Source organism: Cyprinodon tularosa, unplaced genomic scaffold (genome assembly GCF_016077235.1).
Source record: "Cyprinodon tularosa strain WSP-4 unplaced genomic scaffold, ASM1607723v1 ctg287, whole genome shotgun sequence".
Classification (NCBI taxonomy): Eukaryota; Metazoa; Chordata; class Actinopteri; order Cyprinodontiformes; family Cyprinodontidae; genus Cyprinodon; species Cyprinodon tularosa.
This window is the reverse complement of record NW_024038993.1, coordinates 1,219,303-1,235,584: the sequence shown is the minus strand read 5'-3', so window position 1 is coordinate 1,235,584 and position 16,282 is coordinate 1,219,303. Positions and strand designations below refer to the sequence as shown.

The 16,282-nt window shown below is 39.7% G+C and overlaps 1 protein-coding gene across 1 annotated transcript in view; it reads right to left on the bottom strand.

Moving 5' to 3' along the window:
* abcc6a (ATP-binding cassette, sub-family C (CFTR/MRP), member 6a) overlaps positions 1–16,282 on the bottom strand; it is a 36,611-nt gene continuing 20,329 nt past the window's right edge. The window contains exons 7-31 of the mRNA XM_038290722.1: positions 16,064–16,195; positions 14,965–15,171; positions 13,810–13,987; positions 13,464–13,625; positions 13,285–13,377; positions 12,553–12,756; positions 11,107–11,253; positions 10,910–10,997; positions 8,367–8,436; positions 8,162–8,288; positions 7,886–8,062; positions 6,174–6,341; positions 5,820–6,003; positions 5,630–5,714; positions 5,428–5,545; positions 5,043–5,250; positions 4,647–4,957; positions 4,232–4,431; positions 3,903–4,029; positions 3,485–3,586; positions 3,249–3,395; positions 3,014–3,172; positions 2,726–2,892; positions 2,426–2,620; positions 1–1,354 (exon numbers count right to left, since the gene is read on the bottom strand). Of these exons, the coding sequence (XP_038146650.1) occupies positions 1,246–1,354; positions 2,426–2,620; positions 2,726–2,892; positions 3,014–3,172; positions 3,249–3,395; positions 3,485–3,586; positions 3,903–4,029; positions 4,232–4,431; positions 4,647–4,957; positions 5,043–5,250; positions 5,428–5,545; positions 5,630–5,714; positions 5,820–6,003; positions 6,174–6,341; positions 7,886–8,062; positions 8,162–8,288; positions 8,367–8,436; positions 10,910–10,997; positions 11,107–11,253; positions 12,553–12,756; positions 13,285–13,377; positions 13,464–13,625; positions 13,810–13,987; positions 14,965–15,171; positions 16,064–16,195 (3,865 nt within the window). The 3' untranslated portion in view covers positions 1–1,245. The remainder of the gene's footprint in view (positions 1,355–2,425; positions 2,621–2,725; positions 2,893–3,013; positions 3,173–3,248; positions 3,396–3,484; positions 3,587–3,902; positions 4,030–4,231; positions 4,432–4,646; positions 4,958–5,042; positions 5,251–5,427; positions 5,546–5,629; positions 5,715–5,819; positions 6,004–6,173; positions 6,342–7,885; positions 8,063–8,161; positions 8,289–8,366; positions 8,437–10,909; positions 10,998–11,106; positions 11,254–12,552; positions 12,757–13,284; positions 13,378–13,463; positions 13,626–13,809; positions 13,988–14,964; positions 15,172–16,063; positions 16,196–16,282) is intronic.

Here is a 16,282-nt window from a genome sequence, read left to right as displayed (position 1 = left end):
CACAGATTCAAATAAAATTTATTATCCAGCATTATATAGAACAAGACAGTACTTAAAAGGTCAGTGAAAATAAACAAGCCTCTTATAAAAAGTATAAATATAATATATTCCTCAGAATTTTAAGGACACTTTAAACATTTTTGACCAACAACATAAATAAACACTGGGCTTCTCTTTAAACACATTGTCTAAACCAGTAAGACAAAAACAGTAAATACTTCTTCTCTTTGGAAAGTTCATGGGGTTCTTTCCTTGAATCAAGACTTGAGTGGACTATTTACAGTCTGTAATGTCAGCACCTTAAGAGGTGTTTTTCTTCTCCCTCTTTGTGTATGGTGTGGCTTAAGCAGAGCGAGGATCCAATAGAGATGTATCACCATTGTTTTAGAGAGGCATTCTCTTCATGCATGGTGGTTTTCACTGTTGGTTTCAGGTTAAACCTAACCGACAGGGTCGCTCTTGCCTTTTTTATGTGTTTACTTTGTCTAAAATAAACCAACAGCCACAACATAGTTGGACCACTGTTAATGCTTCGGTCTACTTCACTGTTTTTTTTCCTCCGTCGTACTGACATATGAAAATAGAAATGGCCTTAAGTTTTACATTTTGAAGGCTGTGAAAACCTCACTGCCATCACATTTGCCAGCATGAACCCTGCAAAGGTTAGTGTGTCAAAATATTTCCTGACCCAATTTATGGGAGGAGAAGACACAAATGTAGACTTCTGTCAGTTTGCAAGTACAAAAGTGCCTCTTTTTTAGTATAAAAGGCTAAAATGTGAGTAAACATCAATGTCTATGCCTGAGAAAATGTCAACAAACATCTTGTGCTTTATAGACACACAAAAAAACAACACACATAACACATCTCCTATCCCTAAAGAGAATAAAAATTAATCATAAAGATTTGTGGAACTCTTCAAGCCTTTGTCTTCTGAACCTTCACTGCTCTATGTACATTATTCTTTAAGCTTTAAGACCCAACAATCATTTATAGCATTGATTTAATATTACTCCTCTGAGATTAACAACTGTCTTGTTCTGAAAAAAAGACAGAGTGCCTTTGTGTTTGCTACAAGGACTGTGTCAGCAGCTGCTCATGAGATTCATTGACAATGCCCTTGTTGTAATAGTTTGGAGTTGCCACAAAGTTTTAAAGGGCCCAATTTAATATTTTCCATACGGTTGCACAGAAAAATTCCCACATTTGTGCATGGAAGCTATCAGTTCATTTGTACAGAGAGACCTAAACCAGCCCAGCTTCCAAGCACATTCTGTAAAACTGGCCCCGCTTTGAGATAAGGTTGGCTGGAGAGTCCATCTCAGAAATGTGGCCTCTATCCATAACGATCACTCTGCAAAACAGCAAAAACATAGAAATGCAGATTTAGTTTAGGTCTTTCCATTTACAAGTCCTAAGAGCTGGTGCTGGATTTCCACTGAGATGGTAATATGTGTATATATATTAGTGTTGCAACAATATAGATACCAGTATCGGGCGGGGCACTGATTCAGCTCTAAAATGGTGGTATCGGTATCGGCGAGTACCAACAAATAGGGCACCGACACCATTTTGAGAGCCAAAAGTTTACTAACTATTGTCGCCCATTCCAGGTAGGCAATAAAACGTTCTACTGGATTCACTTTGTATTAGTATTTTTTCCTGCTTCACAAAAGGTAGGCAATAGCTTGACAAAGCCATGATGGCAATTACTTTACATCCAAGTAGTATGCAGTTCTTCATATATACAAAGACACATCAATTTCAAACAGATGGTATCGGTATGGTATTGGTATCGGCCAATACTGCAAAGCCAGTTATCGGTATCAGGGCCAAACACTGGTATTGGTGCAACACTAATGTATTTAATAATTCATCCATAAGGCACTTTGGCCAATTATTTCGATATGTACATAACAGCCAGAGGATTTTTCTTTCAATGTAAGGACAATTTACATGGCCTACAAACCTCTCTACCCCAAGTGCCCCAAGATGTTAGATAGTTAGAGAGTCAAGATAACTTCTGCTCAGGATATGAATTTACTTCAACCTTTTACTATGTTTAAGATATGGTCATTAGATGTAAGAGAAAAATAATCATTCATAAATTTAATTGGATTAAAGCCTTTGACTTATCAACCATTTAGGAGTCACACATTGACTCTGACTATAGCACCACCAATATGGATGCAGGTAATAATTAGGTAATGAGGTATTAGATGGTTTTACCATGTTTTTGAAAGATTTATTGATTTTGAGAGGTTTAGGGTGGAATCCATTAAAACTGATCAAAGGTCTGAGAGCCCCAAGCAATTCAGCTCACAGTCCCTTCATGGATAGAAAACCTATTGAGTACTAGATTGAACCTTTTATTGTAAATCAATTAGTTTTCACTGACTCTATGAGGAATACTGATGTAGCGTACCTTGTGTAGTCCATGATAGTGTTAAGTCGATGAGCAATAGTGAGCACGGTGCAGTGCTCAAACTGTGTGCGGATTGTCGACTGAATGAGAGTGTCCGTTTCCAGGTCCACAGCAGCTGTAGCTTCATCCAAAACCAGGATCTTGGTTTTCCGCAACAAAGCTCTGGCCAAGCAGACTAGCTGGCGCTGACCCAAACTGCACACAAAAAGTTGAGAGGTACAATTATGTTTAAAATGTCTTTATAAGAGTTCTTACATGATTCACAAGAAAAACAAAGGACTAGCATGTGGAAATGTGTACCTGAGGTTTTCCCCTCCCTCTGAGCATTCATAGTTGAGTTTGTCAGGCAGATTTGACACAAATGTTTTGAGGTGTGCAAGCTCCAGGGAGCTCCATATTTCCTCATCTGTGTAAGTGTCAAAGGGGTCCAGGTTCATCCTGAGGGAGCCCGAGAACAGCACAGGATCCTGTAAAGGGGAACAGAAGAAATTACAGTTGGAAACTGTTAATATGGCCCTAAAGATAGATGTGTGACTGTGGCAGTTCACATGAAAAAAGGCAGAACTGTCTCCAACTTTTCTACTGCACCTGAGGAATAATTGTTATGCGGGATCTGAGGTCGTGGAGTCCAATGTCTGCAATATTCACTCCATCAATAAAGATTTTTCCCTTTGCAGCCTCCAGGATCCGGAAGATTCCCAGTGCAAGTGAGGACTTACCAGCTCCTGTTCTACCCACAATTCCAACCTAATAAACAGAGAGATTTCTGATATTAAACAGGAACATTTTGCAATCCAAGTGTTAAAGGTAAGAGATAAATTACCTTCTCTCTTTGGTTGATATGCAGTGTAATGTCTTTAAGAGCAAGCTCAAGGCCTTTCCTGTACTGCAGCCCATAATCCTGGAACTCCATGGTGCCACTCTGGGGCCAAGCTGTTGGCAGAGGGCTGCCCTCTGTACTCCAGCTGGCCTGCACCAAGAGTAGGAAACAGTGAGTCAAGAACAGAAATAATCAATGTGGGGCTTTGCTGATTGTATGCATACAGTAGGAGCACTGACCTCCTTGGGTGTTTCGGCATATTCGTTGACTCTCTCCACAGAAACAATGTTATTTTCCACATCAGTCCAAGACCGTACGATCCAGCTGAGAATTCCAGTCACCTGCAACACAATATGGTGAGGAAATCGGTAGGTTTTTTTTAATATTTGCATAAAAAGGACTTATTTTTGTTGTATGTTTGATGTGCAGATGGGCAGTACTGTATGAATGTTAGCTAGCTAAACATGAAAATTCTTCTTAGGTCTTTAGATTTTGCTTCCAAAGATAATTTTAATATTCCAGATTTTTTTAAATTCCTGTTAAGGTTTGCGGTTTCCTTATTAGGGATTGATTGATTAGCAGGTGTAGAAGTGGTCATTAAAGATGTCTTAGAAATATTTCCCAGTAGCATATGGGTGTGGTGTCATAATATCTTACCTGGAGAGAATGTGACACTGCTAGACCAACAATGCCTGGACTCAGGGTGCTTCTCCCCATCACTGAAAGAATGGCAGCAGCTAGGACCACAACGTTACCGACAAACTCCAGATTGACCGCCAACCACCTATAAACGTCACAGTCATTTAGCACTGGGGCGGGAAGGTTTAGGTACTTTCCAATGTTACAGAAGGTAATATGATATTAAAAACTCTTTGTATTTCCATCAACAGTATATTAATTTCACATAAAATGCAGGAATCTTCCTTCCCTAGAAACTTTTAACCCAACAAACACATCCTATTAAAAAAGATCATCTTTCTGCTCACCGTGTGGCAACAAAGCGGGGAAAATAGGAGGTTTGATTGAAGTCGACCTTTTCGTTAGCCTGCATAATGAACCTGGGCTGCTCTCCGAAAGCTCGGATCACGCTGGCACCCTGCACCGTCTCATTGAAGTGGGTGTAGATGGGTGAGCGGCTAACAGCTTCCAGTCGCCGCAGCTGACAGGATGTGGCAACATAGAAGCTCTGTGGGCAAGAGAGTGGAAAAGTAAAACGGCAGCTTTAACAGGCGCTACAACAGGGAGCACAGAGGGCTTTCCCATAATTCTAAATGAATGTGGGTTAATTTACGTCAGTGGAGTTGATTTTGGAGCCCAAAGCATTCCAAAAACATATGGTAAAAAAAAAATTCAAGATTTTGCTTATATCAGCATATTCGAGGGATTTTTTGTAGCACGTACCTGGACAAAGGCGTAAAGGAAAGCAAGAGGCAAGATGATCACAGCTGCAAAAGGTGTTGCCATGAGCACAATGATGCAGACTTCCAGAAGTTTAAAGACATAGCTCAGCATCATTTTCAACCCTTCAGGGACCATGCAGTCAATGGCATCGATCTCTTTAGCAAAGCGGTTCAGGAGGTTTCCGCTGGGCGTGGACTCGAAAAATGACATTGGAGAATGAAGAACATTGACCAGCAGGTCCATGTGCAGCTGCCGGGAAGCAATGATGCCACAGATGGAGATGGCAACAGTTGTACCAAAGATGGCAACTCCTAGAATATTGTGAAATATGTGTGATCAAAACTATAGAAATGTGCAGCTTGAATTTTTGTCAAATCACAGAATCAACTCACTGACCTTGTACAAATCCAAGAGCTCCAAAAACAGACAGTTTGAGATCGGTATTAATCTGTGTGCCGTTAATAACCGGATCATCAGCCCACATACTGAGCCAGTAGTTGTAGGCCAGAGAGGCTCCTTGCTGGAAGCCGTAAAGGAAGACGATGAGAATTATGATAGCCAAACCAATGGTCTTGAAGTACTTTTTGTACAACTCCAACTTCACCTGCAATAGAGAAAGATAAAGACAAACATGAGTAAGGCCAGGTCATACTAATCTTTCTTGTATAAGTCACCCCAATGATAAAGAGATGAAAATGTACCATAATGTTAACATTGTGCAAGGAACTGAAAATCTTTGCTTCTAAGGAATATTAATTCCCCAGGCCGTATTTTGACTTACTCGTCCAGTGTGAGCTTTGTCCACCTGAGTTAATTTCCCTAAGTCCTCAGGGATCTGATCCTGGTCAGTTTCAGAAACAGGCTCCATATTTTGCAAGTTGGTATTAGTGCTATCACCTCTGGGTGGTAAGGAAAGGTCAGAGGTCAGTTTCAGTAGGAAAATTCCCAGGATTTTGGTGCACTTCTGCTTAGTTTTTGCTTACCCAATGAGCTGCTCCTGCGAGAGGTCTCTGGAAAAAGGCATGAAGTCGACCATGCTGAGTCGTGCATTGGATCTTCTAGAACCAGCTGCAATAGAGAACTTGTAATTAAAGAATGTTTACATGACCTTATTTAAAAAAAAAAAGAAAAAACAAAAAGAAAATTATAGCTCCTCATAGATTTTATCTTCACCTCTCTGTATGACACTCTCTTTTCGTTCTGTGCTCGCAAAAGTGTGAATGAAGTCTGCAAAAGCACCGTGACGACTGAGTAGCTCCTGGTATGAACCGCTTTCTGTGATTTCACCATCTACCAGAACAAGGATGAGGTCAGCTTGAGGGAGGAAGCTCATCCCATGGGTCACAAGTATGCGGGTCTGTTAAGTAAACCACAGCAGGGGAAAAAAAGATGTAAGTCTTTATCCAACCTAAAAAAAAATAAGACCTAGCAAAGTAGTGGTTTCCATTTTGTGGCAACAATAGCATACAATTGTTTGTGATTTAGGTTCAAAACTTTGCTTGGCTCTTTGTAGACATTTGGTGTTACCTTGTCTCTAAGGACTCCTTTTGGCCCAATGACTTTATCAAAGATATGTTGACCCACGTGCGCATCAACAGCAGAAAGTGGATCATCCATCAAATATACGTCTGCCTTTCTGTAGACAGCTCTGGCAAGGCTCACCCTCTGCTTTTGCCCCCCCGAAAGGTTAAGCCCCTGCATAAAAAACAAAACAAACATATATTAATATTCTGAAATGAGCCTGTGTGATAAAGTTTCACAATGTTAGAAATCTAAAATATTACCTGTCTAAGTAATCTGTCTTTTAAAGTGCTATCTGGTGCCTGAAAACAGGTGTCTTTTACTGGAAGCTGCAAGTTAGTTTTATCATTAGTGCCAAAAATTATGGCGAGTCCTTTAAGCCTAACACCCTTGTATTCAGTGTAATATTTAGACCTCGTTAGAAAGAAAACAGTTTTAAAGATGCCATGTTGTGTGAATGGGATATCTTTCAAATTCAATTTAATTCAGTTTATTTATTTAGCTCAATTTCACAGCACTACATATACAAGGTACAATTAATTCAAAAAGACAACACAAAGTAACCAATTAAAGGGGGTGGCTGAAAAATACAAAAGCATTTAAAAGTATTGTGGAGGATGTTATTTTTTCAGGTGAATCATCAGAATAAGTGGTCCTCCTAATTGTCAATCCTCTGGTGATATGTTTACGTGAGGCCATCCTACGGGCTGGTCCCTATTTTGCACTTATGATATAGTGGAAAAATTGCAAATCTTCTTTTGGAAAGTAAGCTTTATGAGCGATGCAAACTTTTAAACAGTGTGCACGAGGAGAAATGGGCTTGTGCACGCTCTCACACACATTTAATAGGCATTCCCTCTCAGCAGCAGGGTTGTGCATGTGCATTTTTTTTATAACGTGGAAAGGGCGTGTCTTTTTTTTAAAGTTCACAAAAATCCTCCACTATAACTTTAAAAAGTGTGGGTAATTGTTTGAAATAACAAAGGATAAGAGAACGTGGGAGCAGATTAGATGATTTATACTGAGCCACCACTGATATTAAAGTTAGACTCTGCTTTGATGCTTAACTAAAAAGTGTCTATGAAGTGTATCAGAAGAAAAGAAAGGCCTCAGAAAAGGCAGATATATCCCAGAATTATTTGTGCGCAGAGCTCTCCTTGCAAAACACTAAGGGATTTGCTGTCACAGTGGCACGCTATCGTTATCGGCTGTTGCTACCCGACAGTGGCGACTAATAACAAAAATGGTGTATGCACCGCGCACTGAAGAAAGACTTACGTGACCAACGGGGAGCAAAAACTACTGATTATCTGTCTGAATGGTAAGTTAACTGAGTTTGCTATAAAGTCCACTATGTAGTCCCTGCTGTATACAGTGATTGAGGGATTTAAGGGTTAGAGCGGACGTTCGGACACAGTAAGCTTGTATGAGCAATTAAAACAGAATCTTTTACAAAGAGCATGCACAAGGGGAAAATGGCTTTGTGCATGCTCTCACACGCGTTTTATAGGGTATATATCCGTTTTAAAGTGGAGAGGGCGGGTCTTTTAAAAAATTCCAAAAATCCTACATAATACCTGTTTAATAACTGTTTAAATGTTTTGTTTTTGACAAAAACTAATACTGAATACTGAATCTTATGTTCTAGTAATCCCAATATAATTTATCAAATAATTTGTACCAACAATTCTATACATCCTTCTTTATATATTTCATACCTTTTCTCCAATTTCTGTTGCATCTCCAGCTGGTAAGATGTCTAGGTCAGGTAGAAGGGCACAGGCCTCCAGCACACGTTGGTACCATGTTTTTAACTTCTCGCAACCGAATAATATATTGTCCTGGACTGTGGCGTTCTGGATCCAGGCCTGCTGTGGCACATATGCTAATGTGCCCTGCAGGAAAAAAAGAAAAAGAAAAGCAGAATCTGTTAATATTTGTTAAAACCACAGGCTATGAATAGATTTTTCTCCCAAGGAACATTAGCTGTGTACCTTAACAGTGACTTGGCCGCTTCTTTTCTCTGTTTCACCAAGCATGGCAGACAACAAAGAGGACTTTCCACTGCCCACATGTCCAACCACAGCAACAAGGGAGCCTCGTGGCACACAAACATTTATTCTGCCAATAAAAGGGGGATTTCTCTTAGACTCCAATGATTTTACCGCAAGGATTTTATTTTCATTCCTTTATACTTACCGTTTGAGGCATGGTGGACCCTCGGGAGTCCAGCTGAATGAGCCATTCTCTATTTTCACATCTTCACCCTCTATACAAGGAAACAGAATTGACTGAAATTAACAAACAAATGGAATAAAAGGGGCATGTTCTTTTAAACTCTGCAACTAATGTTTTAAAAAAAGCAGCTACCCCTTGAAATCTCTCATCAGAGTGCTGTCTGGGCGTAATTACAAGTGGATTCTCCTAATCAGGCAAATTACAGAGAACCTTTGCCTTTCACAAGCTGTCTCAGGAAGTGTTGACAGATCTTAGACAGAGAAGTACAGTATTTGTCCTTTTTTATTCCTCTATGAATCATATGTCTGAATTTACGCTATGATTTAAGTGTAACCACTAAATGGGAACATCCTATAATTAACCCGTCTCCCAGCAGCCCAGGACCCAGGAAGTGACAGTGCATATCCTCCTGACTACCAGTAGTTCAAATTTGTCCTCTGCAGAGGACATTTGTAAACTTGAATATCTCCCACCCACTGCATACTACTGAATTAATTCCTTTTGGTATCTACAGAGGACATTTAGGGCTTTTCAATGATACCAAATGTGAGGGGGTGGGGCTTTTATACCTTTCTTTACCTCATTCTGAAAATGGCAGCCATCACTACAAGCAGGTTTTATGGGAAGAGAAAAAGTAAGTGCCTAATACTTTTTATTGTGCAAATTTGGGTTTAAAATTTTGTTGGCATATTCTAAATAAGTCTCTTAGCAACACATTGAAACATTTTTTTAAAGTATTTTCACTGTATTTTATAGCAGAATTTAAAAGTTGAAAAATTGTCCTCTACAGTGGACATTTGTATTTACTTCCTCTGTTTTGTTCTGTTTTTTTCTGTTGATTTTTTAAATGACAAGAACGGGAGTCGTTCTCAGATGCAGAGAGAATTTTACTATGGATTATTGATGGAGACTCAAATATAGAGTTGTCTGATAAAGAAAGTGAAGATGCATTGTTTCAGGTAGAAGAAGAGGAAGTTCATTCAGAGAGCTCAGAAACAGGGAAATTGTGCATTGATGAAAAATTGGTTCCATTTACTGGTCGATGCCCAGTGCGCCAGTACATACCCGGCAAACCACATCCAACTGGATTGAAGGTGTTTGTCTTGGCTGCACCAACTGGTCTGGTCTTGGACTTTGTAGTCTACCAAGGTAAGACTACCTTCCAAGTTACGGGAGTAAATGGCATTGGAGAACAAGCTGTTCTTCATTTGGCAGAGTTTGTTCCTTGAGGAACTCACCTGTTCTTTGATAGATTCTTTACAACAATCAATCTCCTTGATACCCTCACGACAAAAGGGTTAACAGGAACTGGAACACTCATGAGTAACAGGGTTTCAAAGGATTGTAAGATCATAGAGGATAAGAGCTTAAAAAATAAGGGAAGAGGTGAATCAGAGATGGTTGTCAGACGAAACCCTCCTGAAGTTGTCGTCATAAAATGGTTGGACAACAAGCCAGTTGTCATGGCATCCTCTGCCTATGGCATTGAACCTCAGGACACACGCAGAAGATGGTCCAAGAAAGACAAGATTTGTCCAGGTGTCAAGGCCACTGGCAATTGCTGAGTACAACACCAACACGGGTGGCGTGGATTTGGTTGACCGAATGTTGAGTTTCTACAGAATGGCTTCTCGCACTTGGAAATGGACAGTGCGTCCACTTTTTTTACCTGGCAATCACCAACTCATGGCTTCAGTATAAGAGTGACTGCCAGTTTTTGGGGAAAAAGGAGCAGTTTGAAGTTGTTCAACTTCAAACTGCTCCTTGGTGAGGAGTTGATTACTCAGGCCCAAGCAGGAATCGGAAGTGACAGTTAAGATGACTTCACTCCTCCACGTCAAAAGTGGAAACCACAGACAAATGCAGCCCTGAGACACTACGGTGCCATCCATCTTCCAGAGATGGTGAACGAAACACATGCGTCAAGGTGTCAAAGATCAGGCTGCACAAGCAAAACATATGTGATGTGCACAAAGTGCAATGTGTTCCTTTGCGTTTCCAAGAAGGGGAATTGCTTTTTGAAGTATCATAGCAATTAAGCACATAAAAGAAAAACAACTGTGATGATGGACAGTGTTGTCAATGAAAAATTTATTCTTATGTTGATGTTTGGTTATTTTCTTTGGGACTAACTGGTTGCCATCAAGGTTCAATTTCGAATGTATGGCGTTCTGATGTCCACTGTAGAGGACGCATAATATTTCAAAAATAAAAACTTACTTTCACAAAAAAATGTTTTCAGTATTCCAATTACCTTACAAAGATTTTGGAATTAAAAAAAAATGGTGATTGGACAATATTTTTTTTCCTGGTAGTCAGGAGGATATGATCCATACAAGGCTGTGGTAGTCCACAGTTATAAACAACAACGTCCTTGCGGGATGTTTTTATTGATTACGACAGTTCACGATTTCAGGCAGAGTGGGAACACCTTGTGTATCCACTGAAATAAACCACATAGGAAGATTCAGGGATTTACTGGTTTCAATGGGTATAGCTCTTACCAGAGCTCAATGGAGCCTTTGAGACATTGTCCACCCTCAGTTCCTCTGAGCATAGGTACTTTCCCAGACGTCTCAGTGAAACTAGAGCCTGAAGAAAATATTGATATCCAAATGTATGAAATATTAGACAAATGCCTAAAAAAAAAAAAAACCCATGATAAAAACAATCACAAGTATCAAAGAAAATAAAAACCCACCTGCATAGTTGTGCTAATTGCAAACGGCAGCTGGCTGAGTGGAGTCTTCAAAATGTTGATCAATGCCATGGAGACAAACACCTTCTGTGCATCCAGGACATTTCTGTCATCCAGCGTTACATAGACTCCAAACATGGCAAAGGCAATCTTAGAAAAAAACAACACAAAAATGGGTGTTATCAAATATCTTTGAAGTTTACATTTAAGACTTTAACAAGTTCATACATGTATCTGACTGTGACATATTTATGAATTGAGAAAGAACAAAAAAAGAAAAATGGAGAAAAGTATTCCTGAAAGTTTCCTGGATGTGTGTATTATTCCACCTTTCCAATTGAAATGTGGCAAACAGAGGCTGGCTCTACTCTGCACTTCTGCTATTTATGTTTCTAAAGTTCTTAATATCATCCATCTAGTCTTTGAGTATGTTAGAATTAATGAAATGAACGGAGATTGCACATAAGAAGAGCTGCATCATCAGCATAATATATACAATTATTTAATGCACAGGTCAAACCCAGCAGAACCTGAGAAAGGGCCTTAAAGGTATGCCATCCCTCAGGGAATCAACCACTACATTTCAGGTTTTCATCTAACAGAGCATTGGAATTAATATGTATGTGTACTGTTCACCACATTAGCAGAACATTTAGCAGCTGGCTAGGTCAAGTGGTAAGTCACCCGTCCTGCAAACAGGAAGCCAGGGTTTGTATACCAGCTGGGGGGGGAAATGTGGCTTCATAGTGGTTAGGGCATTGTGCTTCAAATCCTGAGGTTCTGGGTTCAAGCCCTACTCCCGACTGCCACTCTTGCTCCCTGAGCAAGACCTTTAACCCCACACTGCTCCCGTGTGCCGCACAATGGCAGCCCACTTCTCCACAAGGGAATGGGTTAAATGCAGAGATTTAATTTAATTGGTCTGTACTTGTGACAGTGTAATGTAATAATAATAATAATAATAATAATAGCATTTTGCACAACAATATTTCTATTAAAGATAATATGTGGGATTTCGTTTGAGCTTAGAAACTGCTATACAGCTTGATATCTTCACAAATGATATTTTTTACATAGGGAATGCTCAGAAGAAATTTTTTTTTAAAAGACTATTGCAAAAACCTGGGAACATCGATTAAGACTAAATTCATAGATAAACATAACCTCCAGCTGTAAGGTAAATGAAAAGATGAGTCAACACTTTTGAACAGCACAGAATCTCAGTCAACAAAGCTTCAACTTTAAGTAGACGCTAGTTCAAACATGCATGAAAAAAAGCTATAATTCTGATTCATCTTGCAGTTTGAGAAGAATTTTCCTAGTCTCAGAATCAGTTCTGTTTCAAACCTTTGCAATCATAATAAAGAAGACGCCAAAACGTAAAGCTACCCAAGTCAGGATAATTTAGTTAATGCCTAAATTGTAGGTTTTTTCACTTGGTTTTCTTACCAAAAAAGATGAAGAATTGAATGAGGCAATGGAGATGGAGTAAAGAATCTGAGACTTTTTCAGGGCCCTGAGCTCCTTCTCTCTGTAGCCCAAAACCTGCTCCAGGAAAGCCTTCTCCCAGGCGTAAAACTTCAAGATCTTTATTCCATTCAAGATTTCGTTCATCAGTCTTATGCGGCCATCCATGAACTTCATTTGAATCTCCTGTTGATCAGACAGATACAATTTACTTCCATTAAACTACCATCAAACATCAAGTTAACAAGTACCACACCAAAGCTAGAGCAGTCCTTCGTATGCATAAGAGTGTCCGCCCTCATTACAGCAGCAGTAGCATTCTCTGACCACCACACAAATTGTCTAATTCAGTAGGAATTTGTTGCTTGTTACATTATAGTTATTTTCTTTTATTATATGAAAACAGCAATACAGCAGCAGTCACCGTACTGAAGACAATTTTTTGATTAAACTGGCACCTAAGTTCACAGAAACCGTCTGTTGTTTTTGCCAGAGAAATGAAAAATTATGTCTTGCCACTGCCCACCCTTTCCTGTCATTGTTTTTCAAGCACATTATATGGGCCAGACATCAAAAGGACAAGAGAGAATGTAGCACCCAGGCCAAACACCCACACTGCTCCTCAGCCACTATCTAAACCAGCTGTGGCATCCCCACATCATGACGTGACGTGCCAGATGTCTGGTCTGCTGTGAAAAGGAATCCTGCCTTTACCTGCAGCTTGCTCCTTTTCTTTGCAATGAATCCGTTGAGTGGGAAAATGAGGATGACGGTGGCAATTCCTGCCAAAGCAGATGGGCCTAAATGCTGATGAAAAAAAAAAGAAGACAATTCTGAGCTAAATTATGGTGCATGCATGGAAGCCAACGAAAAAACATGACATTTCAACTAACCTGCCAGAGGAAGAAGAGACAGAGAGCAATCTCGATAGGAGCCAGCCAGACAGCGTTGAAGTAGACCACAAAATCCATGAGTTTCTGAGTATCTGCTGAGACCAGATTCACAATCTCACCTACGGTGCAGGTCCTCCTGGCAGAGCTGTTTATCACTAAAGACTGGATTGACGACAAGAGACTTTTTTCAGCCAAACATTTTTAGTTTTCAACATAAATTCATACCCTGGTAAAGATCAAACATCATTATCCACCTTCTTTAAAAGCTGTTAATCATACACTGAGATCAGTCTGAGAAGAGAGAAATCTTTTGTTTTGGCTTAATGTATAATTCAGATTTAATCACCTTCCTGTAGACCAAGCCCATGACTGCTGTCTTCACCCTCATGCCAACTGTGAAGCAGGTGTACATGTACTGATGGTTGAAGAGGGACTGAAGGCAGGAGAGGAGAAACATGAGAGTGGCGTAGAAGTAGCCCTTCCATAGAGGAGCGTCCTCATCCCTCATGAAGCCCAGAAGAAGACTGGGGGTATAAAAAGATGAAAGACTTTCATGTAATATTTTGCTTTTGTGATTCTTTTTAATAAAAAAAATATATTTAAATAATAACTGAAAAAAATATGCATGAAAGATTTGTCCTGTATTCAAAAAGCAAGGCAGAGAAAGAAAGGCTTCAAATGTGTCAACATAATTTCTTTTCAGTCTGATATTGAGCACCGCTGTGGCTTCTGGCTGGCTGACAGGTAGAAGCTCATGTTGCACAACAGAGCTTAGTCCGCAGCCTGGCCACACTCACACACTCAGCCTGTGGCTCTCTTATTGTGGTCCGACAGCATTTCTGCCATTTAGAGCCCTCTCTCCCTTTCTTTGCCTCTTCCTTCCTTTATTGGAGCACACAGGGCTGTGGTCTCGTCTGCTCTTCTCACTCTCAGCTCCACGACCGTAATTAACACTTGCACTGATTCGGCGCGCAGCATGAACAACAACATTCCAGTCTGATTGGTGGGATGGCGAGGCGGCTGGTGGCGGGTCAGTTGCAACCTGTTTTCACTGCTGCCAGCTTTCTTTTTTTTTTTTTATTATTTTAGTTGTAAATCATGGAAACACCAGTTCTGGTAACCCCTGGATATTATGAGCAAAACGTCTGGAAACTAATTGATATTTTATTTCAGTGTCTCATTAAAACTCAAAAATTTACCAACATTTCTGGGTGTGATTTTGCATCTTAGCAATATAAACAACCAAAAGTGGCAGGGTGTGGATTTATCCATCTGTATAAGATTGTGATATCACTGGCTGTTTGATGACTATACAAAAATTTTCAGCTTTGACTCAATGTTCTCAACTAAACTGTAGATCTGCCAAAGAATTCTTAATAAAAAAGGAATCCCTAAACCTGAGTAGTGTGACTCCTTTCATTCTAAGGGGATGATTTTTACAAAAAGATTTCAAACAAACTTTATAGGTTTAAGGTGAAAATTTAAAATTGATAGTTTTTACCTCAAGACCTGAGGGATGGCGAACATGAAGGCATCATGGAATATGATACACAAGGTGCCAGTCAGGAAATATGGACCAAACTTGCGTGCCAGAGTCCTGAGCAGGAAAAACCCAGAGCTTTGCTCCTTCTGCAGCTTCCTGAGGAGCTGAGCCTGGTCTGGTAGCCTGCTGCCCAAAGCTGCACCAGACGCTAAGGCCTTCTGCTGCCTGCATGAGGGGTAAAAAAAAATAAAAAATAAATAAATATAGGAGTTATAGGCATGGTGCATGCAGATCAAAAAAGATAATCAGTTTTTCTTGCCTTCACTGATTAACTAGAAAAATGCACCAACTGGTATGAAAATCAGGGTTTAAAGAAATAATAATTATACTTGAGGCTTTTCAATGCTCTGGATCACATTAAGACGTTTTAAAAATGACTCAGTGTTACAGTCATGACATTATATTACCTTTGTCCTCAAGTGACTTCTTATTGCCTATATTTAAACCTGACTGTTTGCAGTTGAGACATCCTGATTTTCACTTAGCTACTACAACCGGCGCTCTGCTCAGATCATTAACTGGACTGGCAACATGCCGGAGGGATATAAAACAAGATTATAAAACTGAATTATATCTTTGGATGTGGAGCTATGACAATATTTCAAGCTATTCAGTGGAGTTTAAACTCAAGCAAAACCAAAAAGCAAGTTGAGCCAGAAGAAAAAAAAAAAGATATAGAACTTTTTTTTTTTTAATTCATCTCATGTTACCTAATTAATTTACTTAAGGAGCTGTCTATTGTAAGGAACTGAAGACTATTAGTACCCAAGAGTTACTGCAATTAATTTATAAAATAAAATAGAAAAATCTTAAAACCATTAATCATTCCATTTATTTGTCAATACCATGCAATGACTAAGAGATACACTAAAATTTGTACATTAGAAAATACCAACCAAAACAAAAGTAAAATATAAATGCTTTAAACAGCACCGTATTTGATGCTGGACAGAGAAAATAAAAACAGCGCTTTGGCATCTGGGTTAAGGACTGAAGCAATCCCTTAACTAGCGGTCAATGTCCATTAAGAGAGGCGTACACTTAATAAAGTTCTCACTTTTGTAGTTTGGCACATTCAGTTTTCCAGTCCTGTTGCAGCTCAGAGATGATCTTGTGTGAGGTGTCTTCCTCTCTAAGGGTCCACAGGTCCTCTGCCTCCAGCGGGGTGCGATACCCTTTGACAACAAGCCTGAAGAAGGTTGCATGGCAGATGCTTCACACCAAATCCATCATCAAAACACACATTATTGTAAACAAGTACAAAATGCTGCCCGCA